This window comes from Pogona vitticeps, chromosome 5 (genome assembly GCF_051106095.1).
Source record: "Pogona vitticeps strain Pit_001003342236 chromosome 5, PviZW2.1, whole genome shotgun sequence".
NCBI classification, from domain to species: domain Eukaryota; kingdom Metazoa; phylum Chordata; class Lepidosauria; order Squamata; family Agamidae; genus Pogona; species Pogona vitticeps.
This window is the reverse complement of record NC_135787.1, coordinates 11079402-11102409: the sequence shown is the minus strand read 5'-3', so window position 1 is coordinate 11102409 and position 23008 is coordinate 11079402. Positions and strand designations below refer to the sequence as shown.

Below are 23008 nucleotides of genomic sequence, written 5' to 3'. Positions count from 1 at the left end.
GCTAGCTATTTTTGTTTCCAGGTCCAGTTCAAGATACCAGAATTCATTTTTAAATTTCTAAGCTATCCTTTCCCAAGCTAGTGTCTTCCAGAAATGTAGGGCAGCTCCCATCATCCCCAGACAAGTGTTGTGCTGGCAGCAGATTGTATGGTTTCAAGCTCTAGGAAAAGCTTCCTTAAATCATTTGGGAACAGGTAGTTTGAAGCCCTGCCAGCACCCACATGAATGTTCCCGAGTTTTAAGATCTGTTCTGGAGATCCTGCTCTCTGGTCCATCAACGAGAGTCATGAGATTAATGAATCATGGGGACAGGGTCTTTTCTGTGGTGGTCCCATCTCTTCAAATGCCCTCCCTGGGAAAGTGTATATGGAACTCTCCTTGCAGCAATTAAGCGAATTTTGAAGACTTATTAATTTTGGCTTGCATGTTATTAATTTTTGTGCACTGTAATGTGAGGAGCACAGGACAGAGGTATCTGATTCAAGTTCTAGGACTTGGACTCAGTCAAACTGGGTTCACAATTCCAGGTTTCCACCCCAGCTCACCAAGGAAGAAAACGGCAGAAACAGTCCTTAAATATCTCACTTACCTTAAAAAGCCCTGCTGGTCACTATAATCTGCTTCCAACTTGACAGCACATAACACACATACTTTTGACTACAATTTTATGAGTTACCATATATTTCCATGTATAAGACTATGCCTTTGTCTAAAATCTTTAGACTAAAAATTGAGGGTCGTCTTATGCATGGAAGCAAGCTGAGGAGAGAACAAAAACAAGTGGAGGGGAAAGCAGGGATCAAAGCAATCCCACAGTACTTTGATCCCCTTCCCCCTACACTTGCTAAGCTCCACTTAGATTTCTTAATTTTGGGTTACAAAAGTGGGGGACATCTTATACATGGGGGTCATCATATATACACAGAAAAATATGGTGCCTTACTTGTTATGTTAGTTATTCATAGAGAAGATTTAGCTTATTTTCAAGGTCTGATTACAGTGGTGCCCCGCATAGCGAGGTTAATCCGTTCCAGATTAACCGTCGCTATGGAGAAACATCGCTTTACGGAACGGAAAACACTATGCGTTCCTATGGCTCTTAAACTCACTGTTCTGCGAAGTTTCTCCAAAGCGCCACGATTTTCGTGCCCTCGGTAAGTGAGGGCAGGGTGCGAAATTGGTGCAGGCGGCCATTTTCTGCACCCAGAAGACATTTTGGAACCACTGATCAGCTGTTCCCAAAATGACCGCTGGGTGCAGAAATGATCCCGATGCGATGTTTAGCCTATCTAAACATCGCAATGCGATCACATTAGCGACCCCAAAGAATGGGTCGCTATGAGGATTCTTCATTAAACGGTGCGCTCGTTAAGCGAGGTACCACTGTATTTAATTTGTCTTTCAAAGCAGGTTGTAATCTTTCTTCCAAAGGTTTTTTTGTACTCTTAAATGTGTGTTAGAAAATTACTGTGTCAAACAAAAGGAAATCAAGCAATGGGGTGGGGGTTGTTCCCAGTATCAGAAAGGAGACAAAAGTGAGAAGAAAGAAACACTCCGTTTCCCCCATCTGTCAGTGTTGAAGCCAACACTAGAACTGATAAATCTCGGCTAGTATGAATGCCAAACTAGACATGATGTCAGTGGCATCAATGCTGCCAGGCTGGCCCTGCCATTAGGTAAAATAAAGCAACCACTTCAGGAAACAGACATGAGAGAGGAGAAAACAGTTACTTGTCTACTGTACTGTTATTGTATAGTTACGTCTACAGATGGGGAGAAGCCATGATGTGTGTTTCTGCCTAATGTGTCAAAAACATTGGCTGGCTTTGGTTACAATGTAGTTTGAACTGCTGGATAACTCAGTGGTTTCTGCAGCTAGCTGAGAGTTCAATTCCCCACTGTGTCTCCTGGTAATGGGCTCAATGATCCATAGAGTCCCTTCCAGCTCTGCAGTTTGAAGATGATAATGATGACTGGGATGGTGGTACCATTTGCTCTTTGCCTGCCAGCAGCAAAATGATTTGGGCTATATCTTTAAAGAAGTTGATACACTCATGTGGCCAGGGGTGAGGAAATGCCTAACAAGTGGTTACAGGGAAGCCTGTGCAGCCTTCAGATCCTGCAGGGTGGGTGGAGAGGGGAAGTTTAACTCTTCATTTTTCTCTGCTCTCGTCTGAACAAAAAACACCACTACGAATTTATTTGCACATCAAGGGAAGCCTCTTGGTGTCAAGATCTTCCCTAGAAAAACAAAGGTCTTCCTGTGAAATACAAACAGCAGCTTTGGATCAGCAACACGGATGAGACTTTGGGCCAAAATATGCAAGACGACTGTTTTCCAGTTAGAAGGGGGAAATTCCCTAAGAGGTTAAGGGATGCTTGCTCATCCTGTGACAAGATTTCCCATTCCCCTCCAGCTGATGGATTGACTGACTGGTTGGTTGGTTGATATATCACACATACACCCCACTTTTCTTTCAAGACACATAATATGATGTCCATGTCGCTGTTCAATGCAAATAACCTACAACAGGGATCGTCAACTCCTGGTCCACGGCCTGGACACGGTCTGTGGGCTCGCCAGAACTAGTCCACGGATACGGATCTCCACCCCCCCACACACAAACACATAGCGGGCATGTCACCTCATGCGGGGATTCACACTTGTGTGGTGGGCGTGTCATGCTTGTGGTGGCCATGTCATGCTCGTGTAGGGGTGTGTCTCAATCATGGTGGGTGTGTCATGCTCGCATGGGGGTGTCACATTTGCAGTGGGTGTGCCACGCTTGCGTGGTGGGTGTGTCACGCCTGCGGTGGGTGTGTCGCGCTCGTACACATGCGTGCAAGTGCGACACACCCACTACAGGCACAACTCACCCACTGCATGAGCACCCTCACCCCCACCCCCACCCCCGTGCATGGAGCTTGCTGCCCACAGCCAGTCCACAGCCCCAAAAAGGTTGGGGACCACTGATCTACAAGATGATTGAAGAAAACATAGCAGCTTTGAAGGAATGTTTCTCTAGAAGGACAATGTTTTATCACCTTCTAAATGGAATTCTGGCGTCTTGTACAGTGTGGCCAGGGCAGAAAGTATTAAACTTCCTTAAACACCTCACCCCCACAGGCCCAGTTATGATCAAGCTTTCCAACTGCTGCTGTTTAGAGAACAAAACAAATGAAAAGCTGAATCTTAAGGAAAGTTTGGCCCTCATAACAGTCCAGTCTTTGCTCAACAGCATATGTTGCTTGGAGTAAAAAGCCCTGTCAGGATCTTTCTAGTCCTTGCTTAATAATCACGGAACCAGGTAAGACAATACCAGCCTCTGGCCACTTGCACAGGTGGGAACTGCATGGATCAGAAAGGAAGAGAGAGATGGTCTTCCCCAGCAATCTTATCATGGTGGTAATGCAAAGAATAAGATACCCTTATCTCAGGGTCACCATCCTCGATGCGTGAGCGACAGGGCCTTTCTAAAACCATCCCACCAACCTCCCATTGGAAATGACAAGCAATGGGCAACAATTAATTGGCTTCGTTAGAGCCAGAAAGGGTGCACTGCCTTGAAAAAAGTAGGACAGAATGCCGCAGGTGGGCATTCTACACATAAATATGTACAAATGTCCACTCAAAATTGTTTAATTTCTGTGCCACCGCATCCCTGCACTTGATGATTTCTGTGGTGAGTTTAATAAGCAAGCTAGAGCTGGGCATGGGGGTGAAAGTCCAAGATCTCACAACATCCCATCACAAGAGCCACCCAGAGTCTAGCAGATGAGGGAGGGGGGCAAACAGGTGTGGGGGGGCAGCCAGGCAGGTACAGATACTTATTTTACCATCCTGCTTACAACAAAATAGTGTTTCTGCACTATGGGTTCACTAAATAACAGGTTTAGTGAAGAGACATTCCATTTTATCGTAAAATCACTGTATGCTGTTGGAAGGGGCCTATAAGGCCATCAAGTCCAACCCCTTCCTCAGAATCTGTATCAAAGCAGATCTGATCACCTCCTGAAGTAACTGGTTCCATTGTCGTATTTCTCCAGCAGTTAAGAATCCCCCCCCTAATATTCAGCCGAAATCTGGCTTCCTGTATCTTGAACCCATTATTGTGTGTCCTGCACTCTGGGATGGTCAAGAGCAGATCCTGCCCTCCTCTTTTGGACTGTCTTTCAAGTATTTGGAAAGTGCTGTCATATCTCCCCTCAGTCTTCTTTTCTCCAGGCCAAACATGCCCAATTCCTTCTGTCCTTCCTCATAGGGCTTGGATTCCAATACCTTGATCATCCTTGTTGTCCTTCTCTGGACTTGCTCCAGTTTGCTGCCATCCTTCCTAAAGTGCGGTGTCCAGAACTACACACAGTACTCTAGATGAGGCTTAAGTAGTGCTGAATAGAAGGGGAGTAGTACCTTACAAGATTTGGAGACTATATGTCTGTTAATACATCTTAAAATTGCATTTGCCTTTTTTGAAACCACATCACACTGTTGGCTCTTATTCAGCTTTGGATCTATAATAATTATTTCTCTGGTCATGTTGGTTTAAGTGAGTTTTAAAATGAGAAAATGTACACATTCCAAGTATTTGTTTTCACTTCTTCTTCTTCTTCTTCTTCTTCTTCTTCTTCTTCTTCTTCTTCACCAGGTGACCGAAAAAAGTGATTCTTTAAAATGTTGTTTTAAAATATCAGGAATGTAAAACAGATTTTAAAGCATGGAATTGCAAGTGAGCTAGGGAGAGCGCCTTGTAATGATCCCTTCACAACTACCTTCTAATTTTTACAGCATTCTGAGAGACAGGCAAATGATGTGGAGAAGCAGTGGGCTTATTTGCATGTCCATTTCCAGTATTTTCCACCAGCAGTAAAAGACATAGCTTACCACCGAAGGAAGCTGCTGCTCCTCTGTTGTCCTTTGCTTGGCTGAGAAAATCGGGCACATTCAGAAATAATAACAGGCCATGGTTGTTGCATTGCGAGCAGGAACAGCTGCACAAACCACAGATGTCTCCTCCACTGTTTGTTTACCATGACATCTGACATCTGAATGTAGCAATCTGGCTTGTCTTTCCTTTGACAAGCCAGAGAAATAAACCTGGAACAAACCAGGGCCGGAATCATAGTCATTTATGGGATCACAATTGCACGACCAGCCTCCCCCCGGCTCCAGCAGGTTGTCCTTCGTAGGGCCAGTCAACGCAGTGGCTGTGAAATTAAGTATGTGACCAATCATGCAAAGGATCGCCTGCTGGAGGAGAAGACCACTATTGAATTTCCCTTGTGCATGTGATTGCTTCCTGAGCTATGCTTTGTTCAGCCAGAAGGAAAAATTAGGTAACACGCAGGAACTCTCTGCCGGTACCTGCATAAGACATGGCCTGGGAATACAAAGGATCTCCATATAGGGCCGGGGAACAATCTTGCCTGGTGCGATGCTGCCAGTCAGAGTTGACCATCTTGGGGTTGATGGACAAATCGCCCGACTCAGTAAAAGAGGGCTCCCTCTCTTCTTCCAGGCAATGCCACTGCAAAAGAGCCCAATAGGTTGAGTTTATATGAGCACACCAATCTCATCTGATATTGGGAACCTAAGCAAGGTTGGGCATGGTTAGTGCTTGGATGGGAGGCCACCAGAGATCTGGAGGCCACCAGAGATCTCCAGATAGGGCTAGGAAAGATACCTGCCTAAAATTTTCAAGTGATACAAGCAGAGTTGAAAATACTAGGCTGGATGGATTCATGGTGTGATCCAATATGGGGCACCTTCCTGTGTTCATAAGCCCAGTCCCTGCACAATTTTTCAGAATGTTGGCTTACTGTGTACAAACAAACCCGTTATCTAGCTATGGTTGATGAGGCATGAGAAGTTCCACTAGGAAACCAACTCTAAACTGCCAGTCTGGACACATCTGGTGACTTGGCCATGTCTGCCTTACAAACGGATAAGTACCAAAACATCACCCTTTACTGCCAACATGATAAAACACTGTTTTAGTTCCAACACGATAAAACGATTTATGAGACCAGGGTGGCTGTCAATTAGGCCATTAAACCAGGTATAATGATGTAAGAAAAATGGAACACCCAGCTGAGTAATACAGCATCTCTTCCTGTTTGTTTGCTCCCTCCCGCCACCTTCTTTTTTTCTTAGAGGAGGGGACCCAAAGATACTGGCATTTATGAATTATTGCTTTTTCTCAAGCTTGCCTATTTTTACAGTTAATTTTCCCTGTGCAAATATTTAGGGCGATTGCAAAGAAATGAGCAAACAGAATTTCGAAAGAGGCCGATCTGACGCGGAACAGCTGGAGCCAGATGGATAATTCCAACCAGGCACTTGAGGAGAGGAGAATGAGGGTGAAACAAAGAGGCTGAGAAAAAGTGGGGTGAACAGCAGCAAACTGCTGACACAATAAGCTTTTTTTTTCCAGCAGGAACGGCTCAGCAGAGCCAGAAATGTTCTTAGTTCTTGCTGTGTAAATAAAAGGCTTGGTTAAATAGCACCAATGCATGTGTGATGTATAAAAAGGCACAAGAAGAGAGGCTGTCTAGTCAGCTGCCCCAAACCCAATTATTATGGGATAAATTGACTGTAGCTTCAGAATGCTGAAGTTCACCTGGCCCAGGCCTTCTGAACTTCCACAGGCACTGGACTACACATCCCAGTGTTCTTACCCAGTAGCAGTGAGGGAAGATGGACATTACTGTCCAAGACATCTGGAGAAAGCCAGTCTGGGAAAAACTCACCTAACCCAGTGATCTCCGTTATGAGCTGATGTGGAGCCTCATCACACGCAAACCCTAAATGCATCTCCGTGATGTGCCAGGTATTAAAGGAAAGGCACACTACATGGAGACACATAAGGCTACTTGTCCAGCTGTGGAGTTCCTCAGAGATGCACTGATGCTAACTCAAAATATGGTGGTTCACCACAGCCTTTGGGGCTTAGGGGTCTTGACTTGAGTACTTGTGAAGTTCTTCACAATGGGCGTAGTTTTAATGCATTTAAATTATTTCATATGGCTTAGTTTCTTTCCATCGAAACATCTCGCTTGTGGATGAAACACATTTCAGTGGTCCCCATAGTCACTGGGGCCTTGGGAACAATATCAAGAAATTTCACACCGTTTTATAAGCAGTTGCATATCTCGGAAATTACACCATCCGAGCTACAAAAAATGGCAATATTAGGAACAGCATACATACTGCGCCGATATTTTACAGATGCTTAGGTTTTTGGTTAGAACTTGTATCATTTTATAACACCAGTTAATGTTTCTATAATTTTGATTGACTGTGCCTGGTGTTTTTTTTAATAAGAATAAGAATAAGAATAACTTGCCCAAGGCCACACAGACTGGCTCTACTCACAAGAGGCACAGTGGGGAATCAAACTCCTAACCTCTGGCTCTGCAGCCAGATATTTAAATCACTGAACTATCCAGCCACCTAAATTTTTAAATAATGTTATATATTTAAAATTAATTTGATTGTTTTATGTTGCTCTTCTTATTCCCTGTTCTGAGATCTCACCATATAGGGTGGGATGTAAATGTTACAAATAAGTAAATAATAAACAAGTGTGTATGTTGCAACCATCCATCTGAGCTTTAAAAGAATTTAAACAAAACAAAAGCAAACAAGACCACCAAGCCACCACTTTCTCCATGTGGAGTTTTGCCTTGTTCCCCTTTCCTATTATGTTTAAGGGAACAGGATTATCCGTTCAGCAACAAATAGACAATTCAGCATCAAATAGACCACAGACTGACCAGGTAGATGGGGTTGGAAGCTTAACAGCGGGCAGTGAAATCTGACTGGCTCTCTTGTGACATCTGATATGTAGGATTGATTGTAGGTGGTGGTGGTGGTGATGATGATGTACCCCACTTTCAGTGTCTCTGTTCCAGCCAGTAGAAGTGATCATGCAGGCAATGAGATAACCCATCCCTTAGCCAGAAGTTGTATTGTGAGGACAAACAATTCAGCAATGTGCTATAGAGAAACTAATGATGATGACGTGCTGCCAAGTCAATTCTCACTTATGGTTACCCTTTTCAAGGTTTTCCAGGCAGAGATTACTCCAGAGTCGTTTACCCTTCCCTTCTTTTTGGGGGGGGGCACCCTGGGACTGTGCAGTTTGCCCAAGGCCAACCAGGCTGGCTCTACTCAGAGGAAACCCCAGTGGAGAATCGAACTCCCAACCCCTGGGTTCTACAGCCAGATATCTGAATCACTGAGCTATCCAGCCAGCTTGTAGAACAACTATCCAGCAATTAATATAGGTGATGTAGTGAATTGACAAAGAGATGTGTCTATTACTGCTTCAGGAGTATATAGGTGGTAGAATTACTGCCCGTATGTTTTTTTTAAAGAACTCCAAATAGAGTGTCTTCAAAAATCTGACTTAGAAAAACAGCAGAAGCAGACAGGAACACATCTAGGATATCCCAGAAATTAACTGATCTGCACAGATTTCTCTCTAATTAAAATGCTATAAGGAAATAACACCAGACACAATCCTATACAATAAATGTGCACCGTCTTTGTTGCGATCCCGGCTTGGAAGGGGGGGGGATGAGGGTCATGTGTGTAATACATACATACATACATGCATACATGCATGCATGCATACATGCATGCATGCATGCATGCATGCATACATGCATGCATGCATACATACATACATACATACATACATACATACATACATACATACATACATACATACATACATATTGCTTTTTGCTGTAGCTTGGGAATATGCTTTTTGATTACAGCTCCCAGAATCCCCAGCCTGAACAGAAACTACAAGGACTTTGCATGCTGTTCTTGGAGTTTCAGAGAAACTGCTTCTAGCTGAAACAGAAAATGAGCAATCTCTAGGAGAATCAGGCGGTTGGGGGGAGAGAGAGAGAGACTGGAGAGCTTATATTGGAGGCAAAATCCACAGAGTGTTGGATTTGTTAAAGGAGAGCGGTCATCATGGCACCTCTGAGATGCAGCAGGAAAAACCTTGGATGGCCACAGGTTGTGCACATCTGTTAGACGCAGAGCGTTGAGAGGAAACGCCATTGAATTCCTTGGGACTCCCTTCCTAGCAGGCGTGCATAACATCCAGCCGTTCCTATCTAGTTTACACTGACCTTGCAGAGCAGCAGTTGGCAACCTGTGGCCCTCCAGATGTTGTTGAGAAGCAGCTTCTCTCAGCCAGCATCACCCATGGCAAGAGATATGGGAAACTGGAAGCCAACAACATCTGGAGGGCCTCAGGTTGCCAACCGCTGCTCTAAACAAGATTGCAACCTCAGTCAAATTCCAGGCTTATTTCCTGAATGGTCTCCTGAGGCTAACCTGTGAGCTGAGGCCTGGGTCTAATGGCCTTGCTGGGGCCCTCCCTCATAGGGCCCTCCCCACTACCACACTGGAGGAAAGAGTGTGAGGCTAAGAATTCAGCATGGAGGGGACTACGGAGAAGAGACGCCTGTGGGTTTACCAGGAAAAGCCTGAGGATGTGTTGGCTAGTGCTTCTGGGACTTGGCTACACAAGAATGTGTGTGACCTCAGGTTTGGGAACCAGATGTTTAGTGCCTGCTATGTTCGACTTGTAGAACTTGGTCCTTACAAAAGGCTACATGCTCATCAGAGAAAGGTATCTAAGACCAAGGCTCACTGCTTAACCTACGAGGTCAGCTATTCATGAAGTCGCTTTTAGGACCTCATTTCATCCCCTCAGGTAGATGCAGCCTGTGAAAAGCTTGCATTTCAGAATGTGAGAAGAAGAAGAAGAAAAAAGATTGCCACAATTTACCTGAGCCTTCAGAAATGCTACCTTCCCATTCTTACGACGGACCTTCTTAAACTACAGCGTTAGTGATTAATCCACACTAAAAAAGATACTTCAGAAATGTCTACATAACTCTGAAGAGAAACTCTGCTTACAGCTACTAAGCTTCAAGCAGACTGTGCTCCCCCCCCTTTTTTTCTCTTTGGTCATTTAATATGCCATTTCTATGTTTATACAAACAAACAAACAAAAAACCCAACTGTTTGGAATTCTAGTCCAAGAACATCTGGGCTCCCAAATTTGAGGATTACTGAGTCAATGTTTTTCTCGTTAAAATGTTTGTGTCAGGTGTTACCGCCTGTCCTAGCACTGGAGCAGAAAATTCCATGCATGCCTCTCCCCTGGGCCGTGATCATAAAATGATGATGGTGGGATGATGTCCATTTGCTGTTCTTCCTTATCTGTGAAAATTATCTATATAAGGCAATTGCCTCATTTCAAACCATTGAAGCGATGTCAATTTCTGGCCTATTCCTACACTGTTGACTCCTTTCATTTATTTTTGTTTTGTTTTGTTTGCTTCCGATTTACAGTCTTGATTTTTGCCTCTGTGTTAGTCCTTTTAATCCCAGTGCCTTCCTTTAAGCCTGTTGTGCCACACACTGTTTACAGTCCAGGTCTGAAAGGGGACAGATTACATAATTCTTTACACATAGGAATTGTTCATTCATACATTTTTACAGGAGCAACATCCTGTCATGATAGCCTCACCCCCTACACCGTGGCAGCCTGAAGTGGAGTGCCAGGTTGCCATGTCAGTGAGAACTACGCCTGACAAAAGTACACTATGGGTCAGAGGTGGAATAAAAGTCTGGCAAATGTGAAATTCAGTGCAATTCCTGAACGTTGAGACATCTGTTTGTCTCTTCTTCAAAGGATCCTTGCCTCTCTTTTGTTCACCCAAGAAAAATCCTTAAAGCTCTGGGTAAACTTTAAATCAGGAGCATTAGTTCTGGATTTTCTATCTGTGGAAATCCTGGAGAGTAAAAACAAGACTAGAACACACATAAAAATGCATGCAGAGAGTATTATAGCAGACTGCGAGTATTATAGAGACTGGCGAAACGTTAGGAAGAACAACCTTCAGAACATGGCCAAAGAGTCCAAAAAACTCACAGCAACCAGATTATAGCATTGTTTATAACATTGTTTGAAAATGCTACCTCCTCCACAAAACTGGATTCGCTATATTAAATCTACTACTCTTTCCATTCCCATTTTCTTTGGAACAGAGCTGGTTACAAATGAATCAAAGATGCAAGGTCCCAACACTATTAAACTCACGCAGGCTACTGACTGACTTACTGCTATTTTGTTTGGTTGCTTAATTTCCATTTAGCTTTTCTTCCTATAATGTTAGGGCAGCATATGTGACTCCTCAACCTCTTAAGTTTTTATTTATTATTAATTTGTTTTATTTCTGTCTCCCTATGCAGGGATCCACAGCAGCTTTCAAAATGGTTTTTTTTTTAAATGCAGAGTAAGCTATACTATTAAAAAGCAATTGAGAGGATCATAAATATTAAAGAATCAATATCTTAAAACAATTTTAAACATTTCAAAAACAGATCAGACCAGTGTAGCATCTACCTTTAAAGGTCTTCCCTGAAACCCTCTGAGATGCCAACCACTTAACCAAAGAGATAATTCTTTCTTGCCAGCCAAAGGAAAACAGAAACAGTGGAGGAGAGTTCCATAGACTGGGAGCAGCCACTGAAAAGGTCTTGTCCCAGATGTGCCTAAGGGGTGGCAGAGCCAAGAGAAGGACCACCCCCAAAGATTTCAGAACACAAGGAAGTTCACATGGAGAGATACAGCCCTATAGATCGGCAGAACCTACCTATAGCTACCAAAGGAGGTTTTGTATGCTCCTCATAATTGGTCCAGTTCAAACTCTGGTTGCTGCAATTTAGACCATCTGAAATGTCCAAACTTTCTTCAAAAGTAGCCTCTGTGGAATGCTTTGCTATAATCCAAGTGAGAAATAATTAAGGCATCTGTCAGGTTAGACTTCTCCATTAAATGGAATCTTTGCTGCTACTTAAATCTGGGTGTCCAAGCTCAGGACTGAATTCTGAAGTGCACCAAACTGGAAAGCTGCATCTTCTAGGAGTATAACCCCATCTGGCACAGGCTGGGTCTCTGTTTCCTGATCTGCCTTTCAAATGATCAGGAGTACCTATCTTAGTGGGTGGATTAAGCTTGCAGATGTTCTTCCCGTCCAGTCTATTACAGACATCAGACACTGGTCTAGAATCACTGGCCTACTGGTGGCACTGAATCCCTAATCTCTGGACAACCTCCTCCAGCAGTTTCACATGTGTTAAACAGACCGAACCATGGGAGGCTTCTCAAGTCAAAGGCCAAGCTGTTGGACAGACGTTCCACAGGACCACGTTCTGAGCTTGCCCCTCTAGGATAGACCAATATTTCAAGTCCCATCCCAGAAAAACAGTCTTAATTGCTACATCAAAGCTTTCTCCTATGTTAGGCTAGAGACGATCTCTTTTATAATACATCTTGGACTAAATTCACTGGTTAATCCCAATTAAATCAAATGTTTAGAATCTCTGCAACGTGGATAAATCCACATTTAAGTAAGTCTAGTTGGTTCGATGCATCCACTCCAAGAGGGATCTAACCACTGGACTCAGCCCCATATCAGGAAAACTATTGGAATGCTTTGCCTTACCACTCAAATATTAAAACTGAAGAGTTTTAGAATGGAGAGAGACATTCGAATGTGTGAGGCTCCCGTTTGCCAGACAAAGTGGGAGCATCCAGGAAAAAGCTTAAACTGATACATCAACTAGTCTTTGCCATTCTTGGCCTATCAGCTGCCCTTTTCCACCAATCTCAGCACCCAGAGAATCACTTATTGTTATTTCAATAACAATTATTTATTAATGGTTATTTCAAGGGATACCCCTTGCTCACATAGTGCCATCAGGATACATGGCTCCGTATAGAAAGAGTACAATGATTTTTTTAAAAAACACACACACACACATTCTACCCCAAGAGATGTTGCATCTAAAACACTCGGTTCCCTTTGAAATGTTCAAACCACATTGGACAGTTTCTACTGACAAAAGGGTGTTATTTCAAGACTGTGTCTCATGCTGCTGCCTTTTACTTTGTAGTCCCATGCAGGCTGAGTTTTTACGCCACTGACTGACTAAACCATGTTCCCCAGAGCAGAACACTGCAGCCGTAGAGTGCAGACCTATAATGGAGATCCAGAAGTCACCATTTCCAAGGGTGAGGTAGAGTGGGATCTGCCATGTTAGTTCAGACCGTGAAAACACCTGCAGTCCTGTGGTACCATAAAGGTGAATAAGTTTTACTTTGTATGGGCGTTTTTACAAACTACTGTACAGCCCACCGGCATGGGGTGCAATGGGATACCCCTGGCAAAAGCTTATAACAATAAAACCTGCTTGTTCTTAAGGAGCTGAAAGGCTCTGTAGGGCTATTAGTGGGACAGGGTGGAGATAAAGCGGAGTGGGATCAAAGCCTCACCCAACCCAACCCAACCCAACCCAACCCAAACCAAACCAACCAACCAACCAACCAACCAACCAACCAACCAACCAACCAACCAACCAACCAACCAACCAACCAACCAGAATACACCAGGTGGGGCAACTGAAAAACTAGGCTATTTTAAATTGTAGGTCATTGTCTGCATTATTGCTATAATTCCCACCCCCCTTTCTCTCTCTAGCCCTTTCTTGATGAAATTTGCTGCCTAGGTGGTAGAACTGGCAGTGGTACAGCCTGAACTCTCTCGTTCTTCCCAAACAGGGTACTAACTTTTCTGGAGCTGTCTGGCATCTCTCCCAACCTCAGCCAAGAGAAAGAGCCCAACTGTGACACTTTCCCCCAGCTAAGGGTGCAAGTCAGCACCCTGTGAGAGACAGCAGCAAGATCGCCCATGTTTCGATGGGTTTTTGGAGCGGCTCTAGAGACTTGGCCCGAGTTCGAAGCCCAAGCCTTCCGCCCACGTTCCCATTTATGCCGATTGCGTCTCAATTCCCTGCGATCCCTCTCGAACTCGAGCCGGCCCTCGGGGCAAAGAGCATGTTTGCCGTGAATCGCAACACATCCTGTTTGATCCAGAGGCGCGCGCGCGCGCACAGCACAGCAGATCCATACACCGAGGGAGGGAGGCACTCTTATAAAAGCTGTCAACGACCCCCCCCCCCCTCGAAAACGCCACGCGGACCGGCCCGGGCGAGGAGGAAGCAAAGGCACTTACTTAACAGACTGCCTTGGTGGGAGCCGTTCACGTGCCCATCGGGGTGAATTTGAAGGTGGAAGCCGATGCCCACCCGGCAGTAGAGGCTGCCCGTCCGGCGTCCGGAAGGCGTCCACGGAAAGCTGCTCCTGTCGGGGCCGCTGCCTTGAACTTCCCCAGCGGGGGAAAAATAAGACGAAGGGGCTGAGGAGGAGGAGGAGGAGGAAGAGGATGATGATGAAGAAGAGGGCCAAGAAGTGGTATTCCGGGGACTTCCGAGGCGGCTCCTGCGGGGGTTCTCGCCCGGGAGAGCCGCGTCTCCAAGTTGCGCTCGCGGGGGCAGCGTCTCCTTGGGCGCCCAAGCGAGGAGGTGGCTCAGGTGGCTGAGGAAGAGGAGGCAGAAGGAGAGAGACCAGCTCATGCTTCCAGCCGGCGGGGCGCGGAGGGCATTTTGCGGCCGAGGAGGCGGCGGCGGCGGCGGCAGCGGCTGCGGCTGCTGCTGGTGGTGGTGGTGGTGCTCCTGCTGCTGATTCTTCTGCCGCCGCCGCCGCCGCCGCACCTTTGGGGCAAGCGGGCGGGCGCTCCTCCACCACCGCCGCCGCCGCCGCCACCACCACCGCGCCGCTGGGAAGGAGGCATCGCCGGCCCGCTGGAGGGAGAGCGCGATCCGAGAGCGCGGCGCTCGCTTGCCTGGCACGGAGATATTTATAACCCCGGTGATCTCACAGCCAGCGCGCGCTGCCGGGCTGGGGAGTCGAGAGGCGGCCGGGCGGCTGGCTTGGGCGGCCCCCTTCGGGGCTTCGAGGAGGGCGCCTCGCGGGAAGGACGAGCAGGCGAGCAGGAGGAGGAGGAGAACGGGGGCGTGCGCGGAGACCGGGGTCACCCCTGGCCACGCCGGAGAGGCGCACGGCGCGCCCGGGACGCGCCAGCCGAGGGGCCGGGCGCGCTTTTACGCACCCGCGCCCTGACCTTCCCCCGCCCCCGGCGAGCCTCCGAGGAGGCTTAGGGGGCTGCAGACGAGGAATGAGGCGGAATGAGGGCCGGGGAGACCGGGGAGGGCAAGGGGATTATGGGGGTTGGGCTATGGGGGCAGGGACTTTCGCTGGAGGAGGCCGACAACTTGGAAACGACGTGGAGCCGGCGCGCAGGGCTCAGCGATTGTGGGATTCTAGGGAGAGAAGACGAGCAGCCCGGCCGCGAGGTGCGGAGCCCGCGCCTTCCCGATTTCAGGCGGTGGAACTCACCGTCACAAGATGCGGGGCTGTTAGGTACTCAGCCAGAAGGTGTCGCAACGGGTGGAGGCGTACCAGGAGCGTGGTGATTGTCCGTGCTGATTTATGTTTAGTGCTCGCATGCCTCTGAGGGGAGATACCGAGTTAAAAATAATAGATGTGGGGTTGCCTTTCCCACCTGTGAGGCAGGAGCCGGCTTTTCGAGCAGAGAAGGGGTTCTGTCGGCTGATAAGCCTGGCCTGCTTCGGTCTGTGACTGAGACAGAGACCGAGGTAAGGGGGGATTTGTACACGTGTCTGGCCCGTCAGTGCAGGCAACCGTGTCCACACTGGGAAGGCGTGCAGGTGCAAACCGAGGCTTGGACATCCCTCGCCGCCCCAGCGTGGAGGAGTGAAGCCTGAACGGGCGGGCCGCCTCGTCTGACCTGGGTTGCGGACTAAGGAAGGGGCGCGCGGGGGACTTCTCGGAGAAGGGCGAAGTCCGAGGGGCTGGATCCAGGACGGGAAAGAGGCCGGGAGGGACGGGCAATAAACCCACGGGGAAGAAACCTTGGGGTCCGATTCGCCGAGGAGCTTCCCTGCCCTCGCGTCCTGCGCAGAACCTCTGGAGTCTAAAGGCTTGAGTTCGCCTAAGCGCTCCAGCGGTGCTTTTCGGCGTCGGCCTTAAAGAAAGCCGACCGCATTTCCTATTCGGAGTAAGTCCCTTTGATCTCAAGTGGCTTGCTTTCAAAGCCAAGACCGCGCCGCTGGTGAAGCGGTGACGAACTCCTGGCAACTGGGATGAGCCGGGGCGGAGCACCGATCGTCAAGTTCAGCCACACAGGAAGTGGCCGCTTTGTACATGCTCAGATGTACCTTTGCTTGAATTCCTGCGTCGGGAAATGGTTTTGTGAAACTGGTTCAGGAATGAATTCTGGGGGTTCGAAGTGATCTCGTTGACCTTTTTTTGGCACGTCCACGCAGGACAAAGGAGAGCCAGAGTGCTAGAGTCGACTCAGGAGGCCTCCGTTCAAAACCCTGCTCCTTAGGGGAAACTTATTGGCCGGCGGGCATGATAAAGCTTTCCGTGAACATCTCGCGTACCTGGCAAGCCCTATTAGGGTCGCGTTGCACGACAAGACGCCGGCACAGAGCCTCTTTTGGGGACAGATGTCCTCTAGCTGAAAACCGGCGGGGGTTTAGGCGGCTGGCAGAGGGGCTGCCCCATGGAACGGTGCGGCCCTCCCTCCAGATGCTGTACAGAGAAGCAGACGGAGATGGCCAGCAAGTTCCGGCGCGTGGCACGTTGTCACTCTCAGAGAAGACGCCCTAATAGTTGGTATGAAGATTACGCCCAGGGATAGGATTCCACGCAACAGGCCCCCCTCCCTCTATGTTGCTCAGCGTCGCACCTCGCACGCTTCTACCTGAGGGGGGCCCGCCCGTGAATTACGGTAGTCACCCGAGGTGGGCGCTGGTCAAGCGCCAGGACGCGCGCGCGCGCGCACAAGAGCGCGCTTCCGTGCCCTCCCCATCCTTCCTTGGACTCCAGTGCGTGAGACCTTGTCTGTCTCCTCGTCTGCAGGCGACGTGCGGAAGCGAGCGAGCGAGCGAGAGAGACGGGGAAGGGGGGCAGTCTTTTCCCAGGGAAGACCACCATGAATGATTCATTAAGTTGCGCGCTGCCGTAAAAGAAGAAGGAGAAGGATTATTTCTGTCTGGCCGGGCCCTGGGAGATCAAGTCCCATCTCCCTGCAAAACGGTAGATTAAAAAAAACAACACCCCACACCACGTCCCTTTTTGACCCTCGGTTTTCCTTCCCAACTCCTCCCCCACACCACTTGGTTAGTTTTTAGGGGCCGTCAATTCGCTTCAAACCTTAATAGGGTCTTCAACGTCGGAGAGAGGGTCAGGGAGTGGTTTGCCATTACACGCCCACCGGGCGAGCTTCCCTGGGCAAGCGGGGACTGGACCCCTCAAGTCCTTGTCTCTCCCTCTGTCTGCTACACACCACACTGGATCTCAACCTCGGGAGTAGCCCCGGGCCCCCACCTGCCATTATGACTACTTCTATGCCATGCAGGTTATTCACCCTTCTAAGGGTCCAGGAAAGGACAGGACAAAGCACGTAGGTGACAAGGGTGGGGAGGAGTAAGGAAATGAATGGGGTGCGGGAGTTGTTTGACTACGAAAAGTGACCATTCTCTTAAGTGGCTTTCACAATACAGTATTGTATCTGTCTAGGCCAGTCACTTAGTGCTAAGCAGCGGTGCACACATTTTCATTTTCCAAAGAAAAATTCTTTATTTTGTCTGCTTTCCACCTGTGGCAAGCTCTTTTTCTTTGGTGGTCAGAGGTCTTGGGTCCAGCCTTCAATATGGAGTGTGATCGTTGGTCGTTAAGACTTCTGGTTGTGTTGAAAAGATACACTGAGTTGAGTGAACCGGGGCAGGGGTCTGCAGAGTTCAAAGCTGCACACTTCCCAGGGCACCCACCACCACCACCAGAAGAAAAGAATGGGAAAGCATTTTGGGGTACTCTTTACCAGGATTGGTAAATCCTGATAAATCAGGATTGACTGGCTGGCACTTAAAGAGAAGATGCCTAGGAATCCACAACTTTTGGGTTGTGTAAGGACCACACCGCTGTCTTTGATCTTTTTTTCTGGCTATGGAGGATGTCCTGAAGAGCCACAGCTAGAGCACCATCTAGGAAAGGACATGGACACTTAACATCAGCTAAAAAGGACTGCAAAGTGAAAGGGGGAAAATCTTTTTCCAACCACTAGGTACTAATTCATTTTCGTTTGGCTTCATCTTCCTGTAACCTCTTTCCCCAGCAACATAGTAACCTTGAGTTTCAAAAGAAGGCAGTGGGGAAGGGGAAAATACTGACAGCCCTTTTTTTTGATGAGTTGGGGAGAGAAGCCACCAGAGTGGAATTGGAAACCTACACTCCGGACAGGTGTTTGCACCATGCATTTGTGAACTCACCTTTTAGAGAACAGACTTGGCATGACTATAGCCATGACTATGGGGATTTTCATATGTTTGTGGTGGTGGTGGGGTTCCCCTTGTCCTGTCCACAGTACAGTATACTGTATTGGTGCACATCCTGATGAAGGCTGGTACAGGGTCCAAAATTAGCATTTTTGTTTTCGATTTTTTTTAGTGGTCTGATAATGGGATCATTGAGAGTCCCCTGGACTGCAAAGAGAACAAACATATCCATTCTGAAGGAAATCAACCCTGAGTGCTCACTGGAAGGACAGATCCTGAAGCTGAGGCTTCAGTACTTTGGCCATCTCATGAGAAGAGGAGACTCCCTGGAAAGGACCCTGATGTTGAGAAAGAGTGAAGGCAAGAGGAGAAGGGGGACGACAGAGGATGCGATGGATGCACAGTGTCATCGAAGCAACCAACATGAATTTGACCCAACTCCAGGAGGCAGTGGAAGACAGGAGGGCCTGGAATGTTCTGGTCCATGGGGTCACAAAGAGTCGGACACGACTTAACAACTAAACAACAAGCCTTGAGAAAAGAAGACTGAGGGAAGAGTTAACAACTAAACAACAACAAATGGGATCACCTGTCCTTGCTTTTAATCATATAATCATGTACTAGCAACAATTTATGGGCTAAGAAGTCAAGAGCCTTTTGAAGCACAAGATCGATTTGTTTCATTATTTCTTGCCAAAAATAAAAGACAAAGACTGGCCAGCCTTCTTGCCTGGAAAACCCCAGGGATATTGGAGTTGTTTCCCATCTCTCTAGTCCATGCAAGATAATGTTGAAGGCACATCCAGTAGACGTTGTCTAGAGGGGCGGGGTAAAAATCGAATCAATCAATCAATCAATCAATCAATCAATCAATCAATCAATCAATCAATCAATCAATCAATCAATCAATCCAGCTGGGCTGAGGGAAGCAACCTCTTGAGGATGCCAGGCTCTGCCTTCTGGAGCAGCAGAGAACGAGAACTGCTCCTTCTTTTGACCATTGTTCCTAGAATATTAAGAAGTTTAAAATATGCTCTTTAGAACTGCTAGGGACGGCACCATCCTCTTCATGTTTCTGAATGAAGTCATCATCTGTCATGTTGTGATGGGTCATTGATTCAGTTTCCAAATGAAGCCCATGTCTAACTTTCAGTGTCCAATCATAAAACAAAGCACACTCAAACAGATGTCTCATTGAGGGGGAAAATGCATGTTGTATGATACAGACCATTTTCACTATTTGAAAGAGCACCTCGACAACAAAAGGGATAAGCACATTGTCTAGTTGCACTTCACACATGCATGTTCAACCAAGGAGGTGGAGGTAGATCTGCCATTCTGTTCCAGCCAACCGCCAGCCTCTTCACTCCCACAAATATTACACTCCAATGTGGTTGGCTGTTATGCCAGGGGAGGAGGAGGAGCCCACCCCCAAATGGGGCAGACCTTCCTTCCCTGGTAAGAGGAACCCTTTGGGAGTTCCACTGTACCCTATTATAGGGAACCTACCCTATCCACATCCCATCTCAGTTATAACAAGGTCTGCCATTTTTCCAGGCAGCCCAGTGGGTATAGGGTGGGAAAGCTGTCATGGGAGAAGGGAATGGAAAAATCTATTCCTGCTAACTCAGTTACAAACATCTCATTCTGAATCCAAGCCTAATTATTGCTGATTATTGCTGGCTGCCTGAAACCTACCCGATTTTAAAGGTCTATTATTTGGCTGGCATTCCCCTTCCAGAAGTTTAGTGAGACGTCCTAGCAAATAATGAACAAAATAACGTTATTTGTTTTTTAAACACTCAACTGCCAAAATCCTGCTGCTTAGTGTAACAAATTGCACTGCAGTAGGCCCCTTGAATCAATGGCGATTTAGTGAGTCAACTTTTCCACAAGCTCCATTGATTCAAATGGGCCTACTTTAACTGTGACTTATTATGCTAAAGTAAGTCACAGCTACAACAGACCCATTTAAATCAATGGGACGTATGGAGGAGCTGGTTTATCAAATTCCCATTGATTGAAGGGGCCTTTTGTGGTGTAATTTACTATGCTAAGCAACAGGATTCTGAGCAATGCCTTCAGCCTGATGACTTTTTTCTTTTGTTTGCAAGTGAATGCTTTTCAATTTCTTTCTTCTTATTATATTTTGCCAAAACTTGTTTCCCTGCAATTAATATCCATTTCTTATAGACTGGTCATCTATAGCAGCAGATAAGAAGCCTGCACCATCACCAGACCCGTGTTTTTACGCACATGATCATTATAAATTTATGCTTCTGTTCTTATTGCTTGGGAATGTGCACCCCAGTCTGATGCAGCCAAATTCCTAAGTATGCTCTTTCTGGAGACAACTTTCTGTTTGATATTTAGATGATGACTTCTGCGTGTCAGGGTCCGATCCAGAATGACGCCCAAGGGCAGATCTACTATGGAACTAATGAAGCTTGAGTTTCAGGGCCCTTAATCCTGGAGGGCCCCCAGAACTGACTTTATTCCATATTTTTAGATTTTTTTAAAGAAGATAAGTTACCCAGACCTTGTTATTTGTTGTGAAGGAGCCCCATAAATAAAGATCTTCCACTGGGGATTCCCAAATTAATAAGGTGGTTAAGATCAATGGGCACTCCAATTTCCAACAAAAAGTTATTTGTTCGTTCGTTTGTTTGTTTCATTTAATTTAAATTAATTTAATCTAATTTAATTTAAAATATGTTTACCTTTCTTTTCTCCCCAAAAGGACCCAAGGCAGCTTGCAACCAAGGTTCTATTTGATATCTTAGAAATATTATTCGAAAAGTGATACATTACTTTTAGCCTTTTGTTTCTGTTCATGGGGTGTTTTTGACAAAAATACTGGAGTGGCTTGCCAGTTCCTGCTCCAGGTGGATCGCATTTACACAGAACTCTCCACTATGACCTGTCCATCTTGGATGTCCCTGCATGGCATAGCTCATAGCTTCTCTGAATTACTCAAGCCCCTTAGCCATGACAAGGCAGCAACCCTGAGTGCTCACTAGAAGGACAGATCCTGAAGCTGATGCTCCAATCCTTTGGCCATCTCATGAGAAGAGAAGACTCCTTGGAAAAGACCCTGATGGTGGGAAAGTGTGAAGGCAAGAGGAGAAAGGGACAGCAGAGGACGAGATGGTTGGACAGGGTCACCGAAGCTGCCAACATTAATTTGACCCAACTCCGGGAGGAGTGGAACGCAGGAGGGCTGGCGTGCTCTGGTCCATGGGGTCACAAAGAGTCAGAAACAACGACTAAACAACAAAATGCATTACTTACCTGTCATGGTGTTTTTCATAAATAATGCATGGCTCACTTATGTTACTATTGTTCGTATGTGCTGTCAAGCCACTTTCAATTTACATGACTTAATGAGGTTTTTAAAGTACGTGTGATGTTCAAGGAGTGGTTTACCACTTCCACCCCTCCAGGGCCGAGCAGAAATTTGAAGCCAAGTCTCCTGAGTCAATGCTCTACAGTATAATGATCATCTCCATTAGGATCAGATTCATCATTTAGGGGGAAAAGGAGTGAGTAGTTAAGGTTGAACAGTGGAATGTTGATTGGTATGCAGGTGACAAACTAGCCCAAGGGAAACCTGGAAGATATGCAAGCAGAGGGAGCAGGTCAGATACTCTTGGGTTTGCTGGTTTGTTGAGATGCTACATCCTTGCTTTCTCATGTCTTTCTTCCTTTGTGCATCCTTGATTCTTTTTATTTCAATTCCTTTAGACCCCTTGTTTGTCAGCACTTGACCAGGCACTTTGGTTTTGAGTCAGAGCTTCCCAGCTGACACGGCCGATATTAAATTCTTTCAATGTTGTCCTCAGTGTATTCTTGGATCATTTCTTTTGTCCATCATGCAGTCAAACTCCTGGAAGAAGCTCTCTATAGAAAATACGTTTCGGGAGATGGTCATCCGACCTCCTGAGAACATGGTCAGCTCACTGAAGTTGTCGTTTTTTCTCAGACAGTAAAATGAGTAAAATAGTGCGTTATTAATACATTACTGCCAATATTACCTCCCGCCCAAAAGAATTATAGTAAAAACCTCTCTAAAAATGGCCCAAACCATCTAACATCCCAAATCCTCAAAAGTGAAGAATTCCAATAATGAGTAAGAAATGCTCCTTGTGCAAACATTGTAACATTTACATTGTTATCATTTGAAATGTTTTTAAAAAGGCAATGTTATTACTTGTTAAAGAAAGAAAGAAAGAAAGAAAGAAAGAGAACAAACGAACGAACGAACGAACGAACGAACGAACGAACGAACGAACGAACGAACGAACGAACGAACGAACGAAAGAAAGAAAGAAAGAAAGAAAGAAAGAAAGAAAGAAAGAAAGAAAGAAAGAAAGAAAGTGCTACCCACAACAATCTATTATTTTCAAATTCTGCCTGGGAATAAAATCCTACTGAAGATAGTGGACTTAGTTCTTGACACACACATAAAGAGTTGGGCTTTATGTTTTAACTGATTTGTTTCATGGATTTCAATTAGATGTATGTATTGTTTTCAAGGGGGAAGAGTTCAAATGAGCAAAAACAGGGATATTTGTACCTTACCAGAGCAGATGGGGTGGTTCAAGGAGCCCGCAGTTGCACTCAGATTGCTTAGGACACCCCTATGAATTACCGAAATTTCCTTTATCATTGGGGGGGGGCTGAAAACAGAATAAAAACATTTTGTGTTGT

The 23008-nt window shown here is 46.4% G+C and overlaps 1 protein-coding gene across 1 annotated transcript in view; it reads right to left on the bottom strand.

Annotated features, from left to right (window-relative positions):
- Nucleotides 1-14808, bottom strand: part of FGF5 (fibroblast growth factor 5) — a 37711-nt gene extending 22903 nt beyond the window's left edge. Inside the window, exon 1 of the mRNA XM_020803183.3 lies at nucleotides 14110-14808. Coding sequence (XP_020658842.3) covers nucleotides 14110-14509 — 400 coding nt within the window. The 5' untranslated portion in view covers nucleotides 14510-14808. The remainder of the gene's footprint in view (nucleotides 1-14109) is intronic.
- Nucleotides 14809-23008: the final 8200 nt, after the last annotated feature.